At 34.1% G+C, this 15,943-nt stretch overlaps 1 protein-coding gene across 1 annotated transcript in view; it reads left to right on the forward strand.

The window, feature by feature from the left end:
* The window catches only part of TINAG (tubulointerstitial nephritis antigen), a 142,956-nt gene that overhangs the window by 87,820 nt on the left and 39,193 nt on the right, over window positions 1-15,943 (forward strand). The window contains exons 12-16 of the mRNA XM_047860364.1: window positions 2,075-2,198; window positions 5,751-5,901; window positions 7,992-8,172; window positions 9,855-9,900; window positions 13,014-13,140. Of these exons, the coding sequence (XP_047716320.1) occupies window positions 2,075-2,198; window positions 5,751-5,901; window positions 7,992-8,172; window positions 9,855-9,900; window positions 13,014-13,140 (629 nt within the window). The remainder of the gene's footprint in view (window positions 1-2,074; window positions 2,199-5,750; window positions 5,902-7,991; window positions 8,173-9,854; window positions 9,901-13,013; window positions 13,141-15,943) is intronic.

A 15,943-nucleotide genomic window follows, 5' to 3' on the forward strand; every position in this document is an offset into this window, starting at 1 on the left:
ATTGTAAAAGCAATAAAAGCAGACTGGTATTTATAATTTAACTTAATGTGCCTAAAGAGGAAAAATCATTTTTTAAAAGATGAAATCCACTAGTTAGATCTATACCTCCTCATTATTATAAGGTATTTATTGAATACCTTCTGTGTGCAAAGAATTCTGGTAGGCTTTGGAATATGGAAGTCAAATTCTAAATAATTCAACCAGGCTGAAATGTGTTCAATGTAATGGTTGTATATTGCCTTAACAGAGTAGAGGAGAAATGTCCTAGCTATGTTATTAAATTGTAATTCTGAAGTGGTAAAGTAACAACTCACACTGCACCTATTTTTCTGAAAACTTGAGACAACTTAGTACTATAAATGTTTAAAAGCTCATTGATGAGCCAATGATAATAAAATTGGGAAGTATTAGTAATTAATAAGATAGGTATATTTCCATTTTAGTTAGAAAGACTCTTTTGGAGACTGAATCTCTATCTCTGGAACTCTCTATTCAGAGCATAAATTGATTGAGCTGCAACTCTAGGTTTCTGCAGTGTGGTCAGTCTAATGGTATAAGGATCTAACATCACCTGGATTTCCATGATACTTCTCTTAAAGGTATCATGCAGACACTCTACTGTGATCTGCTTGGCATTTTCTGCACTTTTCTTCCATCATCTAAATAATATTTTTAGTAATGGAACTCAAGATTTAATAACTTTCTTATCAGGTGATAGTAGTTTCTTTAAATCAAAACTGAACTCTCTAATCAAAATTCAAGTTTATAAATATTTTGGATGGATACCTTTTTAGGCCGACATGTAAATTCCAAATCTTTCTTTAGTCTTTGAAGCAATTATATACTTGTCAGAAGTAATTTTGTTTGCAAGATATTGGATCAGTAACCTGACTTGCTGAATGCAATGCACAATTATAAAACTTTTAAATAGGTAAAATTTTAGCTTTTATAGACATTTTATTTCTCTTTCAAAACATCAATTTATTTCTGATAAAGTAAGGAAATGATAAATGGATCTTAGTTCTAAATTACAAAACCTGAATCTAGTTTCAGGGATATTTCTTATTTAATTTTAGCATGTCATTTAACTTTTGGAAGTTTGTCTCTTAATTGATAAAATAGAGTGAAAATTATTTGCCATGGTTATACAACTTAGAGCTATTGTGGAGATAAAATATTGATTGTTAGAACACTTTGAAAACTTTAAAGCACTATCAAAAATGTTGTGTGTGAATGTGTGTGTATGCTTAAGTGATAAAAATTAATAAATCCTTATTTGGTTTGAGTCCTTATTATTTTTCAAGTGAAGGTTATCACTCTTTAGAAAGTTTGGGAAAAAAAACCAGGGTATTGTGTTTGAGATTTTCTTTGAGTGACTTGAACAGAGCAAGGTATAACATTTAATTTACATTCTTGGAAAGACAGCAGCTGAAATCAACTCTGTCAGGACTCGAACATGGGCTCTGAAGAAACAATGGTATTGTACATTTGGTATTCCACACTTTCTGAAACCCTTTCAATCTTCAAGGATTTTATAAATGTCAACCAATTCATCCCAGTTTTGCTTCTTAATGTCCTGTGTAAAATTGGTGTGCCTTAGGGCTCCAAGTACATTGCCACATATGCATTGTTTCAAAATTAATTTCATACAGAGTCACACTCTCCAACATAAAAGAGACCTAAAGGTAAATGTTATTTATGAGGTCAAACTTAAATAACACCATGCATCTTTCATATGAGTGACTCAAACTCTGATTCAAGAAGATAGAAACATTGGCCAAAATTATTGCTCTGCATGGTAACCCAGAAAAATTCTACATCTTGTTCTTACGATTTTGCATTCGTAAGATTGCAATCGTAAGTTCTTACGATTCCCTGCATTGAATTATCTTTTAAACATATATGAAATAGAAATGCCACATTACTAATGCTTTTCAGGGGTGTCATTCAGAAAACACGAATGTACAAAATTAAAAAAAATAATGATAAATGTTATAAAAGTTCATGTCATTTTTTAAAAATGATTATTGGGATACAGTTGAAGAAATCTGACACGTCTGCCTCTCTTCCTTAGGCTTCTTTACCTGCAACAACTGACCTTCCAGAGTTTTTCATTGCTTCTTATAAATGGCCTGGATGGACTCATGGCCCATTGGATCAAAAAAATTGTGCTGCATCATGGGCATTTTCTACTGCAAGTAATAAAGTCATTTTGATTACTTCATTATAATTCTCCCATTGATTCAAGATTCTGGGAAAGTAGTTAAAAGATTTTTAAATTTAGAATATTTAAATGTTAACATTTGGTCAATTTAAATAAAGTTTTATTCTGACCAGAGAAAGCAACTTGAAGATTATATAAATATCCATTTTCACTCTGAAAATTGGTCTTGATTTTTAGGGTATAATTTTAAATGGAGAATAAATCAAACGAACAACAAAGAAAAGTTTCCAAAATGTGTTTGTCCTTTGAGAGTTAAATCCACATGATAAGAGTAGAAGATACCTCTTTATTCATAGTATTATGGGTAATATTAATATGAACTTGCACATACCTACGTAATTCTCCTATTCTTTTCTCTTTATACAATTTGCAATAATATGCTTAATTATTAAACTACTCTGATGTAAGGAAACACTTCAGAACAAAATAATAATGGATTAAATAGGTTTTATCTCATTTGAGATAAAAGCAAATTTGTAGCTTCTGACTCTAAATTGATGAGTAGTTTCCAAATTAATGTTGCTGTTACTTCAAAAGTGTAAGGAATACTTCTTTTATAGCTACTTTCATATAAGTTCACAAGTCCAGTAAATCAATACTCAGATTAATTTCAAGATTTAGTCTCTGAATTTTCCTCAAAGGAGTGTTGGTTAGATTCCAGCAAATAACATAAGCCTAACGTGATGTTGGTTGGCTACTATCAAAGATCTTTATAAAACTATGTTCTAGGCTTTGAAGATGATTCCAAGAATTGTAAAAGCATTGTAAAATAAGAGCATAGGCTCTTAGAGAAGTCAGCTCTGAAGGGTCATACTCCTTGGGACAGAAAAGTACTGATAAATTGGTCCACATATCACTGCTTCATAGTATCAGCTAATTTGTTCTAGAAATGATGCCTTTGGCTAGGCTTACCTCTGGAGTGGCTCCATCTGTTAAGTCTATGCTACTTCCTACTCTAGAACAAATGCTCCCTGGATTTCTGATATTTGTCCTTGCTTGTTAGGGATCTGCATGGAGGACCTATTTGAGACTTGTTTCACATGGGTGGAAAAATATTTAATAGTATAAATATTTTATCATTTTATGTTCATGTGGTTCATGTATTACACCTCTTAGGTGATGTGTAAGAATTTTGCTTTAAATTTAAGTTAGACTGGAATTTCTGAAGATGTCTTAGAAAAGATATTGGTGGTTAGATAGTGACAGCAACTTGCTAGGCTGATTTGAATGGTGTATTTTGGTGTCCCCTAGTCACAGCCCCAGAGATGGGCTCAGGCCAGGGCTAACTCTGGATTTGTCCCCCTTCCTAATATACCAAAATACCAGGAAGAGGGTTTTCAACACTTTTGTGGTTTCAGATACAATGGTTTTATATCCTGTGTATTCAGTATGACAAATCAGGCACATGTTATTTATTTATTGTTTTGAGCGTGTTAAGCATAGCAAAGAGTAAACTAGGTTCTCTTAAAGATCTAGAAAATTATGACAGAAAATATAGTTACAATAAAAACGTGTTTTTGCAAAGAAGCTAAAAACTATAAAGTGGAATAAATAAGATATTTAAAAATAAACACATAGGAAACAATAGTTATGCAGCCAACAAAATTCAAGCAAGATTCAGAAGCTGAAGTGGTGAAGGAGTTTGGAATGGCAGGGGTGATACCTGTCACAGAGCAAATGTAGAGATAGAGTAAAATAAGCAGGGAAAATGATAAGGTGTCTCACGGGTAAAGGCCAATAAAAGTTTTCACAAGGAGGTGGAAAACAATTTGTTGAACTGAGCCATTCTTAAGTCTGACTTATTTTAACTATTTCAAGTTAATTTGTATTAAACATTCACTGAGGTTCAGAAATGTCTATATGAGGAACATACTGTGTCCAATTGGAATTCAAAATATTTATCCTTGAGTTGAAATCTACAGATTCATAGGGCTAGAAGGAATCTTAGAGGTCACATTTTTCAAGCCCCTGGTTTTATAAAATAGGCACAAATAGATAAAATGACCTACCCAATCTCAGAAATGATCCTGGAAGCCAGGTTACTGACTCCTTGACTACTGTTGTCAAAGTGTTCTTTGAACTGGAGAATAGTTGCACTAATATTTTCAAGTTTACATTTGATTCTGAACCCTGTACTGAAAGTCAAAGCATCAGAAAATTTCTATTTTCTTCAATGAAATAGGGAATTATTTCCTTGAGAATAGCAGAGGTGATAGTAGAATGTCATTTTCTCTTATGAAATTTATCCCAACACAGTAAGAGATAGGAATCGAGAAGGAAGTAGGAGGTTATAGATTGGACAGATATTGAGCATTTAAAATGTGCCAGCAATTGCATTACAGAATTGTACATATGCTATAGTTACATAAAAAGCATGTACATACAGAAATACATATGTAAGTGAATTATTTAAAAATGAATTATTTTAGGATAATTCTAAATTAGCACCTTGAGAAATTCCATTATACAGACAAGTTTGATGAGCAAAAGCTATAACATCTCCTGAAAACATTGGATGGATAGAAGAAAGCCTATGGCATTGTTGCCTTTAAATAAAAGTAAGTTTAAATATCAAGAACAAACTATACCAGCCATCCAAGAACAACAAAAATTTGTACCAAAATGGCACCCATCCCAATTTTCTCATGATCTTGTCATTCTTATTAGTTTATCGAGGTAACATAATTGAAATGATAATGGATTATCATTTTATCCAATTGTGGATTAATTTCCCTAGCCTATTATTCTATGAGGGTATCATTATGATTTTTGTTCATCATTGTAATTTCTAGTACTTAGTTCAGTGCCTATCACCTAGCAGGCAGCCAGTAATATGTTGGGAAAAGGAATGAACTGGTTAGCTACAACCATGCTAGGGAATTTTATATTGATATAAATTTATACCGTGTATAAATAAGGTGAATTATGCTCTGTAGTTTTTAGATATTGTGTAAGATTTATATAAGTATGGATTAGTTTATGAATGGTTTCCCAAGTGATTAACATAGACACCAGTTTAAAAACCAAGGATTCAATTCATTCCAATATATCACATTAATATGGATGAATTTCCAGTTAATATTTCTATAAGCTTTTCTGATTTCCTTAGTTTAGTTTCATTCATTTCAAAAGTTATATATTTATCCATGACTGTACATGAGGTACAGGAGATAGAAATGTAACTGAGATGTGATTCTTGCCCTCAAGGAGTTATACTTGAAAGATTCCTTAATGAAAAATTCATAAGTATATAGAACATGAAAGGAACAACGAACTAGAAAAGAACAAGGGACTAGAAAAGTCTTTGAATTTGATAAGACGATTGAGCAATACCACAACTGGATAAAAATTATGACCAAAATTATGACCCCATTGACTTTGCTGGAATGCATGATATATTAAGGACATTGGCCTTAATTTTAAATTATATAAAGCTCTGGTGACTAGGATTAAAAAAAAAGGCTATGTAAATTATTAAAAATGTCATATGCCCTTTGAATATTAATCACTATTCTGTTTGAAACAGGTGTGGCAGCTGACCGAATAGCAATTCAGTCCAAAGGTCGATACACAGCTAATCTATCCCCTCAGAATTTGATCTCTTGCTGTCCCAAGAACCGTCACGGATGCAATAGTGGAAGCATCGATAGGGCTTGGTGGTTCCTGAGAAAACGTGGGTAAATAGCTGCCCAACATATGTTTGTAGTATTCTTCTGAGTTCTGTTCGGAGTTAAAAGAAGGAAACAAATGAATGTTAAGATTTTACCAAAAAACATATGTGCTACACCTATATAAATGCCTGTATTACATTTAAATATACACTGTATTTGGTGTCTACTAAGATTATAAGCTATTGGAAGCCATTACTTGAAGAATGTATATATTTCCTGGCCAAATGAATAGAAGGATTCAAGGAAGCATTGTCTCCTGGTTGCTCTGAGCCAAATGGCTTTACTGAGTCCCCACGGGAATAGAGTAGTTGATATTGCTCATACCTCTGCAGAGTCTTCATTTACCCAGGTAGATGGGTAATGCCAGGGAAAAATTAGATTAAGAACGAGATGAATAAAATTAGTAATTTATCATTGGGTTACCATCCCATTTAATGAGGAAAGGCAGGTTGTTTTTTATGTATCTCATGTAATCTGATACCTGCTGCACAAGGGCTAATCTACTTAAAACCCAAGTTATCAAGGTAAGGACACTGCAGCTGATAATGAGTAGTGTACATATGTATTGCTCACCTATATTTTTATCATCCACTGAGTGCTCTAGGTTTGCTCTAGACCAGTCAGGTAGTATGAAAGCGTGGGTGTCAGATATTGATGGGTGGCAATAAATTTCTTTAAAAATTTTTCATGCATGTTGCTTAATAAGGTGGTGCTTTGAATGGACAACTTGGACTGATACCTTTTGGTACAGTGGTGCTTGATTGGCTTCTGTTTTACACTGTGGCAAAAATTAATACCCTTTAGAAGCTTCCAAACATAAATGAACTTTGAGACCAAACTAAATCTTACTGTATTGGTCTGCTTAGGTTACCATAACAAAATACCATAGACTGGGAAGCTTGAACAACAACCATTTATTTCTCACAGTTCTGGAGGCTGAGAAGTCCAAGATCAAGATATTAGCTTATCTAGTCGTGGTGAGAGAACCTCTTCCTAACTTGCCTTTTTGCGTCTTCAAATGGCAGAAAGAGAGCACCAATATCTCTTCTTCTTCTTATAAGGGCACTAAATCCAGTGTCAGGGCACCACCTCATTGCTTCATTTAAAGCTAGTTATCTCCCAAAGGCCTCCTCCAAATACCGTCACCTTAGAATTAGGGCTTTAACACATGAATTGGGGGTGACACAATTCAATCCATGGCACTTACTATCCCAAAGTAATACATATTATGCAAGAATTTTTTAAGCGTTCTCTTTAACAGCTTTACTTTCATCATGTTCCTTGCTCACATTCTCTTACTCTGTTGAACACTACTGAATTTTTTTGAAGCAATCATATTTGATACTTCTATGGCTAATTCAAGCTAAATATGTATAAAAGCAATTTTATTATTTTCCTTATGATCTTCTTCTATATTCAATAAATTACATAGCTTTGGTATCAAATAATTTTTGCTTTTTACTACGTTCAATTTAAAAATCAGAAATAAAATTATTTTCTTTATCTTTTGTACAATGTATGCATCTGATAACTTTCTACTTAGTATATAGTATTTCTCCCAAAATGAACCACATAAACATAATGATTTAGATCTTATGAGAAGGTGTTTATAACTTCATAAAAATGTAAAAGCAAAAACAGAAACAAAACAGCTTTAACTCTGAAACTTACATAATTCATCAAAATACCCCATCTCAACATAATAAAATCCTTGGTTTTTTTCATATTAAGTTTGGCTCTTCTATATTATAATTAAATATTCATAATGAAGAAGCCTTTCCTGTATGAATATTACCATAGATTTTATTGACAGTCACTTTTCATCTTCAGGAAATTCTATACCATAGATAAATTATTTATTAAAGTAGGTTGAAACAAGATTTTTAAAATTGTAATAAAGAAAAATGAGGGAGCAGGGAAGAGTGTAATATATTGAACTGGTGTATTAGATTTAATCAACCCATTGAAAGTTACACATGTAACTTAGTAAACTTCAGGAAAATTTATAAATATTTAATTAAGTAAACTTGTGCATAGATTCGATATTAGGGCATTTTCCTAAGTACTACTTTCACTTCTTTGCTTATTCCTCATAGACTGGTATCCCATGCATGCTATCCACTTTTCAAGAACCAAAATGCTACCAATCATGGTTGTGCCATGGCGAGTAGGTCTGATGGGCGGGGAAAACGGCATGCCACAAAGCCATGTCCCAACAACATTGAGAAATCAAACAGGATCTACCAATGTTCTCCCCCATACAGAGTCTCTTCCAATGTAAGTCTAAATGGCAAGAATTAACAATGGTTAACTTTCTCAAAAATATATAGCTCTGCTGTTATTAAAACTATTTAAAAACTATTATATTCTAAAATGTTGCTATGTTTTGAGGGATAATTTTTTATATTCTTAAAGTGTCCATTAAAGACTCTCAGATTTCTGATCTTTGTAATATTAGCAGCATGAACGATTATATGATATATATTTCCATACTTGACAAATAAGAGCTAAATCATACCTTTTTTTCAGTGACTTTTTTGTGGCAGTAGCTCATTGTATCAATCCTTTGCCTTACTCGACAAAATGATTGAAGTAGGTGCAGCCAAAATGGGAACATGACTCCCTTAGATTCTAGTTTTTCATGTTGAAAGCCTGGACAAATTTAACTCCATCATATCAGTCTTACCCAGACTTGCTCACTTTCAGAATATCTGAACCTTCAGTGGCGTCTAGTTACTTGCAGAATAAGTTTGGTATTCTTTTTTTTTTTTTTAAGGCAAAGTTTATTTATTTATTTATTTTGAGAGAGAGAGAAAGGGAGAGTGGGGGAGGTGCCAGAGAGAATCCCAAGCAGGCTCCTGCACCATCAGTGCAGAGCCTGACGAGGGGCTAGATATCATGAACCGTCACATATGACCTGAGATGAAATCAAGAGTCGGATGCTTAACTGACTGAGCCATTCAGGTGACCCTACGGTTCGGTATTCTTATAATGGCATATAGGTCTTCCATGATTCGGTTCTGACTGAATCCTTTACACACTCTGTCCTGCCAGCATCTACCCCTACACCTGCTCCTAATGCTCGTGATAAATAGGATTACTGTCCACTCCATAAATACATCATGCTCTCTCATGCTTCCTTCTTAGCTGCACGATCATTCCTCTGACCCAAGTGGGTATCCCACGTGTTTCCATCCGGTAAAAGCCCACACATGTGTCAAGGCCCAGGTCAAAACTTCATCTTCTCTGTGAACTTTTCTTAACTCCTACATAACATTAATTTCCCTTTTCATTTGCACCCCTAGGAACTTTGTGCTTATCTCTGTAATGTAACTTATTATATCATAATGCAATTAGTTGTGCTATTCTCCATCTACTCCACCAAAATGTAAATCCCTTGAGGACAAGTAAAGGGTCAATATTTGTTTCTGTTCCAGTTTTTGGTATATACTCTGTGACCAATGTGCATATATGAATGAATTAAAGAGTAAATGAATGACCTGCCTTCTTACTAGGTGCTGCATTACACAGCACTTAGTAACAACGTAGAAATATTTATATACTAACCTACACTGAGGTACCTCACTAAACAATCACCTGAGGTTGTTCCTGTGATCAAAATAATGGATAAACTGATAAAACATGGTTTTAATTATTTCTTATTTGTGACCACAAAAGTTATTATTTCAAATAATAATTAAAAATTAGTATTGGTGAAAATATTATTGGTAAAAGTCAGTAAAACACATGGGTGCATCTTGTCTTTAGCAACTTGATCAAAGTGGTATTTCACATGTGAGTATTTCAAGCCATGATTAAGAGTAAATTATAAGTGGTTAAGGCACACTGGATTGTAGAATTCTTAAATTGATTACATAATACCTAACATTATACACCAAATAGTAGGCTTAGTATGCTCTGATAACAATAATGATGTTCAATGATGTTTCTCCTTCTAGGAAACTGAGATAATGAAAGAAATCATGCAAAATGGACCAGTTCAAGGTAAGCTTGGATGAAATATGGTTGTGTCTTATTTCTTTCTTTAATAAACAGCATTATATTTTATTTCATGCAAAAGGAGCTAAATAAAAGAAATTTTTTACTTTTAGAGTGTTCATAAAGTTTCAACAGTTCTAAGATCAGTGCAATTATAGGATATATGCTCACCAAATGACTTCATTATTTGCCATTTCATTTTAAGAAGATAGACACATTCATAAATTGAATTCTAAATACTAGTGGCACATTTGATGAAAGTCTGCTAAGTCTTTCCAAAAGGGATCATGGGCCAAACAGGCAAACAGGCAGTCAAACATGAAATGCTTAGTGGCAGGGCTCACTTAATTGTTCAGTCATATTTAAGTATTAAGTATTAGAAATTTTCCCATCTTCATGTTAAAGGGGTTAGGTAATGGATTGGAAAAAAAAATCAAGAATTAGCAGTAGAAAAAAATCTAAATACTTTCCTTTTTCTATAAAGTCAAAAGAAATCAAAGAAGCCAGTGTGCTTTTGTGTTTTATAACATGACTTCTGTTTTGATCAATTTTGTAAATGTGTTAGGGATAGTAAATTAACAGTAAATAAGAAAATAATACCCTGACTTTATATTGGCTTTGATTTTTAAGATATCATCTCTGAGACATAGTTCCTCTGCTTATCTATTTCATTTTGCATCACTGCAATGGATGAAGATAAGTTTATAGAGCATGTTCCCTGTGCTAAACATTGCCTGGAAAAGCATGGAAGGACAAACCTACCAAGGCCTAAAATGGAATTTCAGGTTGTGAACACATGAAGGGCCCAAAATGTATTATCAGTGCAGTGGAATGAATCAAATAAATTTAAATTAACCAAAGTTAAATTAAAACATTTGATATATACTTAAGGAATTATTGGCCAGAACCTGCTTTTGTTTTCCTGAATGCTGACCTAATTAGTATTGGTTCAACATCTAGCAGGAACAATGGGTTTCAAAGTTATTTTGGAAGAATTATTACTGATCATTATCACCACTTAACATTTATTGGGAAGCCAGAGCTTCCACTAAACATGTCCTGAATTTAAGTCGAAAAATCCTGAGACCTTACACAAAACATGAAACAAATGAAGAGAATTGTTTTTCCTTGTAATTATGTAACTTTTATTGACTGTTGTAAGAGTGGGAGATTCATGTATGATTTACATGCATGCTTCATTAAGGTGAGTTCTTGTGACAAATTTAAAAGGAGCACAGGCATTAGAACTCAAGGCTGCATACAAAATTCCACCTTTGACCTTTGCTCCTAAAATGATTTGGGGCAAGTTATTTAAGCTCTCTTTATCTTCAGATCATTGCAGTAATCTTTCCAGTTTCTCTCTCTTTTAATCAGTCAGAAGAAATTTGGAGCGTAATTCTTTAAAATTGAGAACACCTTAGGTTTGTTTTTTAAGGCTCAAGTACGTCAATGTTCATGAATTTCACATATGAATCAAAAATGATCAAAAGTAAGAATCAAAAATAAAAATCTGAAAACAGTAAAGTTGAAATCCAAATTATTCCACAGCCATTCAACAAATGTTTGTCAAGACCCTTCCTCCTGCCAGACTGAGTCAGGAGCGGGAGATAGAGCTGAATCAATGTGGACTCCTTCCTGCCCTCATACCTTGTTATAATTCTGTGTGCTAAAGTTGGATGCAGTTTTCCCAAAGTGGAATTGCACTACAGTAACATACAGTCATATCTTTATGGGTTCATCAAGTCTGAAGGAAGGAGCCACCCTCAAGTTGATCATGATGATCTCTCACCCATGCTACTTCGCTTGGCACTCTTTTTTTTAGCAGTGAAGTGTATATTTTATTCATGGTGCTTAGGCAGAGTTGAGAAGAGCTGAAGCGGTCAATGGTTCTCTAGAAGGGAAAAACCCCTGGCAGTATCTTCACATTTAGATAAATGCGGGTTGACTCATCTTGCTGTACATGCAACATGTTGCCTCATTTTCTCCTCTCTCACTACAAAAGAATGTAAAACGCAATAGAATGCTGAATAAATAATACTGTGTGCAGCCCTCTAAAATCTATAGAATTGCAAGTAATTTTAGATGCTGAAAAGAGAACTAAAGAAGATCTGCATTAAGTACAGTTACATAAATTCTTAAAATCCTATGGGAAAGTATTTTAAAGCAGATAAAAAAAAGTTAACCGCTTTTGAGAATATTTAAACAGCATCAGGAAAGGTATGAAACATTAAAAAAAGAAATAAAAGGTGGAATATTAAAAAGTTATATTTGACTTTGGAGTTAAAGCTTCATTTTAGGATCTATCAAATGCCTGTGACCTTAGTTTTTATTTTATTTAAAAAGCATGTCAAACTAATATAGACAAGCATTGTGCACTTATCAACATATACTTATCTAGTCCCAACTAAAAATATTTTCAGTGCATGTCTTCTAAAACTTTAACACCTTCACCCTAAATTATCCTAGCCATTCAACAAAGCAGCACATGATACAGAAAAGAAGTAATCTAGGCGAGGGAATGAAGGAGAGCTTTATCAAGTATAAGCTCTTACTTTCTAAAAAAATAAAACAGTGGCTTAGCTCTTCAGAGCCGGGAGGATGAAATCTTGTCAGAGCATTCTTTTGCCAAGGGTTTGCTTTTTATTCAAACTCACCAAGGAAAGGTTTGTATTTACTTGCAGGGATTAAGGACAATTACTTTAAGCCCTGTTTGCTGGGTTCACCCTTCACTGCCAGCTTAATTGGAATTTTAAGAGGCTCCTGGTGAAGCCCCAAGTTCATGGAGAAACAGCAATCACTAGCCAAGTGTACGGGGGCTTGCCTGCAAGGGTCTCAATTCCTGGTAATAGCGCTTCTGTCAATTAGGAATAGATGGTGGTTTAAAGGTAGAATGTGTACTTAAGTAATATTCTAAATAGCTAAACGCTGTTTTTATAAGAGAACCAAAAAAAATACTGCAGCAATTAAACTAAGTACGAAAGAAAATTAGGCTGAATTGCAAAGTTTCTTCTTTAGACTCTCATGGCAATTGAACCACTGATTGTTCTGTGAGAATTTCAGAGGTTTTTAAAGAGAATTGTGTCAAACTGTTGCATTTATTTTGTTGGGTTTTATTTTAGCCATAATGCAAGTCCATGAGGATTTCTTCCATTATAAGACAGGGATATATAGACATATTACCAAAAAAGCAAATGAAGAATCAGGAAAATATCGAAAGCTTCAGACACATGCCGTCAAACTCACTGGGTAAGACAATTCCTTAAAAATCTTCATTTAATGCTTTTGGAAAATGAAACTAAGCGTATGTAGTGCATACAGGTACCAGAATTCACCTTGGTATGAGGGGTTTCCATACAAATTAAAAATTATCCAAACCTTGGCACTATTTACTTGTTATTTTAAAGTCCAATTAAGGGGTCACTCAGGTGGTAAAGATGACCATTTCCTGTCTCTCACTTGTGAGTGTGTTCTAAAAATCTGTTTTAAGGGCAAGGAAAATATATTATTGGAACGAATTCTGTATATGGCATAAGCAAAGGAAGGGTACAAATCCAAAGTATATTAGAATTTGGGGAGATGGTTTTAGATGGAATTACAAATGGTAACGATTAAACAGAAAGAATAGGGTCACCTTTAATTCAGTACAAAATTATTTTTTAAGTTTATTTACTTATTTTGAGAGAGAGAGAGATTGAGAGAGAGAGAAGGAAAGAGAGCGTGGAGGAGGGGCAGAGGGTTCAGTGCAGAACCCCCACATGGGGCTCAAACTTGCAAACTGTGAGATCATGACCCAATCAAGAGTTGAATGCTTGACCCACTGAGCCACCCAGGCACCCCCAAAATTATTTTTTATATTTATGTGAGAATTGTAGAAATTACACTCACCAGTTTGAGAGTAAAATATATTCATCTCCACCAGGGCAAGAAATAACTTCAAAATTTGGTTGCGTTTCAAGAGTAAGTAATTTCACAAATGGACCCTAGTCAAAAGGAGAGTGTGGTCATCTGAGGCCACTTTCCCCAGTGTCTTCTCCAACTCATTCTGACTCTGCCCCATCTTTAAGCTCTTTCTCATAATGTCTCACTCCAATTCAAATGAAATACTACAGGAAAGGTTTTTGTGTCTTTTTCTTTCATTTCCATCCAAACCTTCACTTCTCTCATTTTGCCATCATAGTAAATGACTTTATTCCTGTTGAACATGTTCTTCCTCTCTAAATTTGTTTAAGCTTGCACAAAAACAACCTGAGCTACAATCAAATCACCACCTCCTTCTTACTGATCTTTCAAATATTCCGAGTCAACTCTAAGGACTGTAGACAAGTTATCTTCTGTGATGTCTCTTTGTCATCTCTCCTTCATTTTAAATACTCTTACATTTCAATTACAAAATTACCATATTTCTTTGAATCTAAGCTACTACTAATTTTATGACTTGTCTTGATTTCCAGGATGTGAAAATATGTGTATATTAGAATTGAAATATATGGCATTTCATGTTAATATAGGCTATTGAGAAACTACAGTTGGGGGAAAATGTAACTATAATTTCACCATCCAGAGGTAACTTTTCTTGAGAGTTTGGAATATTTTTATGTTTCTCCTAGGTGTGTGTATATGTATATGTATATGTGTACACACACACACACACACACACACACACACACAGAGGGAGAAAGGTGGCTAGATAATTAAATGTCTATCAGAAGAAAATGAGATAGGGAAGTTCTTAAAATTTTATGACAAATGAAACATTGCTAGAGTATTCATTAGCAACATATATGAATGCATTTCTCAGTATCCCTTTAAATCCTGGCTGTTTTTCTTTTCCATTTTAATAGATTATTCTGTATAGTTTTGGTCACTCAACACTGCTCCTCTTTTGAGGGTAAGATAGTTTCTGATTACCCTACATTTTAGGTTATATGGAACAAGGTGTTTGCCTTAATTTTTTTCAAAAGTATCACTTAAAAAATAGGGGCAACTGGGTGACTCAGTTGGTTGAGCATCGGACTTTGGCTCAGGTCATGATCTCACCGTTGGTAAATTTGAGCCCCGCATTGGACTCTGCTGTCAGCATGGAGCCCACTCTGGATCCTCTGTCCCCCTCTCTCTGCACCTCCCCCAATTGTGCTCTCTCTCTCAAAAATAAACATTAAAAAAATAGGTAAAATACAGGGGCTTCTGGGTGTTTTAGTTGGCTGTCTAAAATAAAATTTTTTTTTTTAATTTTTTTTTTTAACGTTTATTTATTTTTGAGACAGAGAGAGACAGAGCATGAACAGGGGAGGGTCAGAGAGAGGGAGACACAGAATCCGAAACAGGCTCCAGGCTCTGAGCTGTCAGCACAGAGCCTGACGTGGGGCTCGAACTCATGGACCGCGAGATCATGACCTGAGCTGAAGTCGGCCGCTTAACTGACTGAGCCACCCAGCTGCCCCTAAAATAAAATTTTTAAAAAATGCATACATGCTCATTAAATTATTATACAGTATATATATGAAAAAAAATGTATTACCTAAAAAGAAGATAGTAAAAAAAAATCCTCCCAAATTAGATTAACCTCACTATTAACGTTTGGTGAGGAGCATGTCAAGTAATTCTCTGTTTCTCTCTCTGTTGATGAAAAGAGAGACAAACAAAAATAGACAATATAGGATAATGACACTTAAAAATACTAATATTCAGGGGCCTGGGTGCCTGGGTGGATCAGTTGGTTGGGCATCAGACTTTGGCTCAGGTCATGATCTCACAGCTCATGAGTTCAAGCCACGCTTCAGATTCTGTGTCTCTCTGCCTCTTCCCTGCTCATGCTCTCTCTCTGTCTCAAAAATAAATAAACATTAAAAAATTAAAAATACTAATATTCAGGTTAATTTTACTTGAATTTAATGAAATGAGACTTTTTGGTACTTCAACACAAGAAATGCTAGTTCCTAAAAGAACCATTTACACTTAAGAAAAAATGTATGTTAAGAGAATTACAGATTGGAGCAATAATTCATTTTTAATTACACATTTCAATTTAGGATTATATCTATTATTAACA

Source organism: Prionailurus viverrinus, chromosome B2 (genome assembly GCF_022837055.1).
Source record: "Prionailurus viverrinus isolate Anna chromosome B2, UM_Priviv_1.0, whole genome shotgun sequence".
Classification (NCBI taxonomy): Eukaryota; Metazoa; Chordata; class Mammalia; order Carnivora; family Felidae; genus Prionailurus; species Prionailurus viverrinus.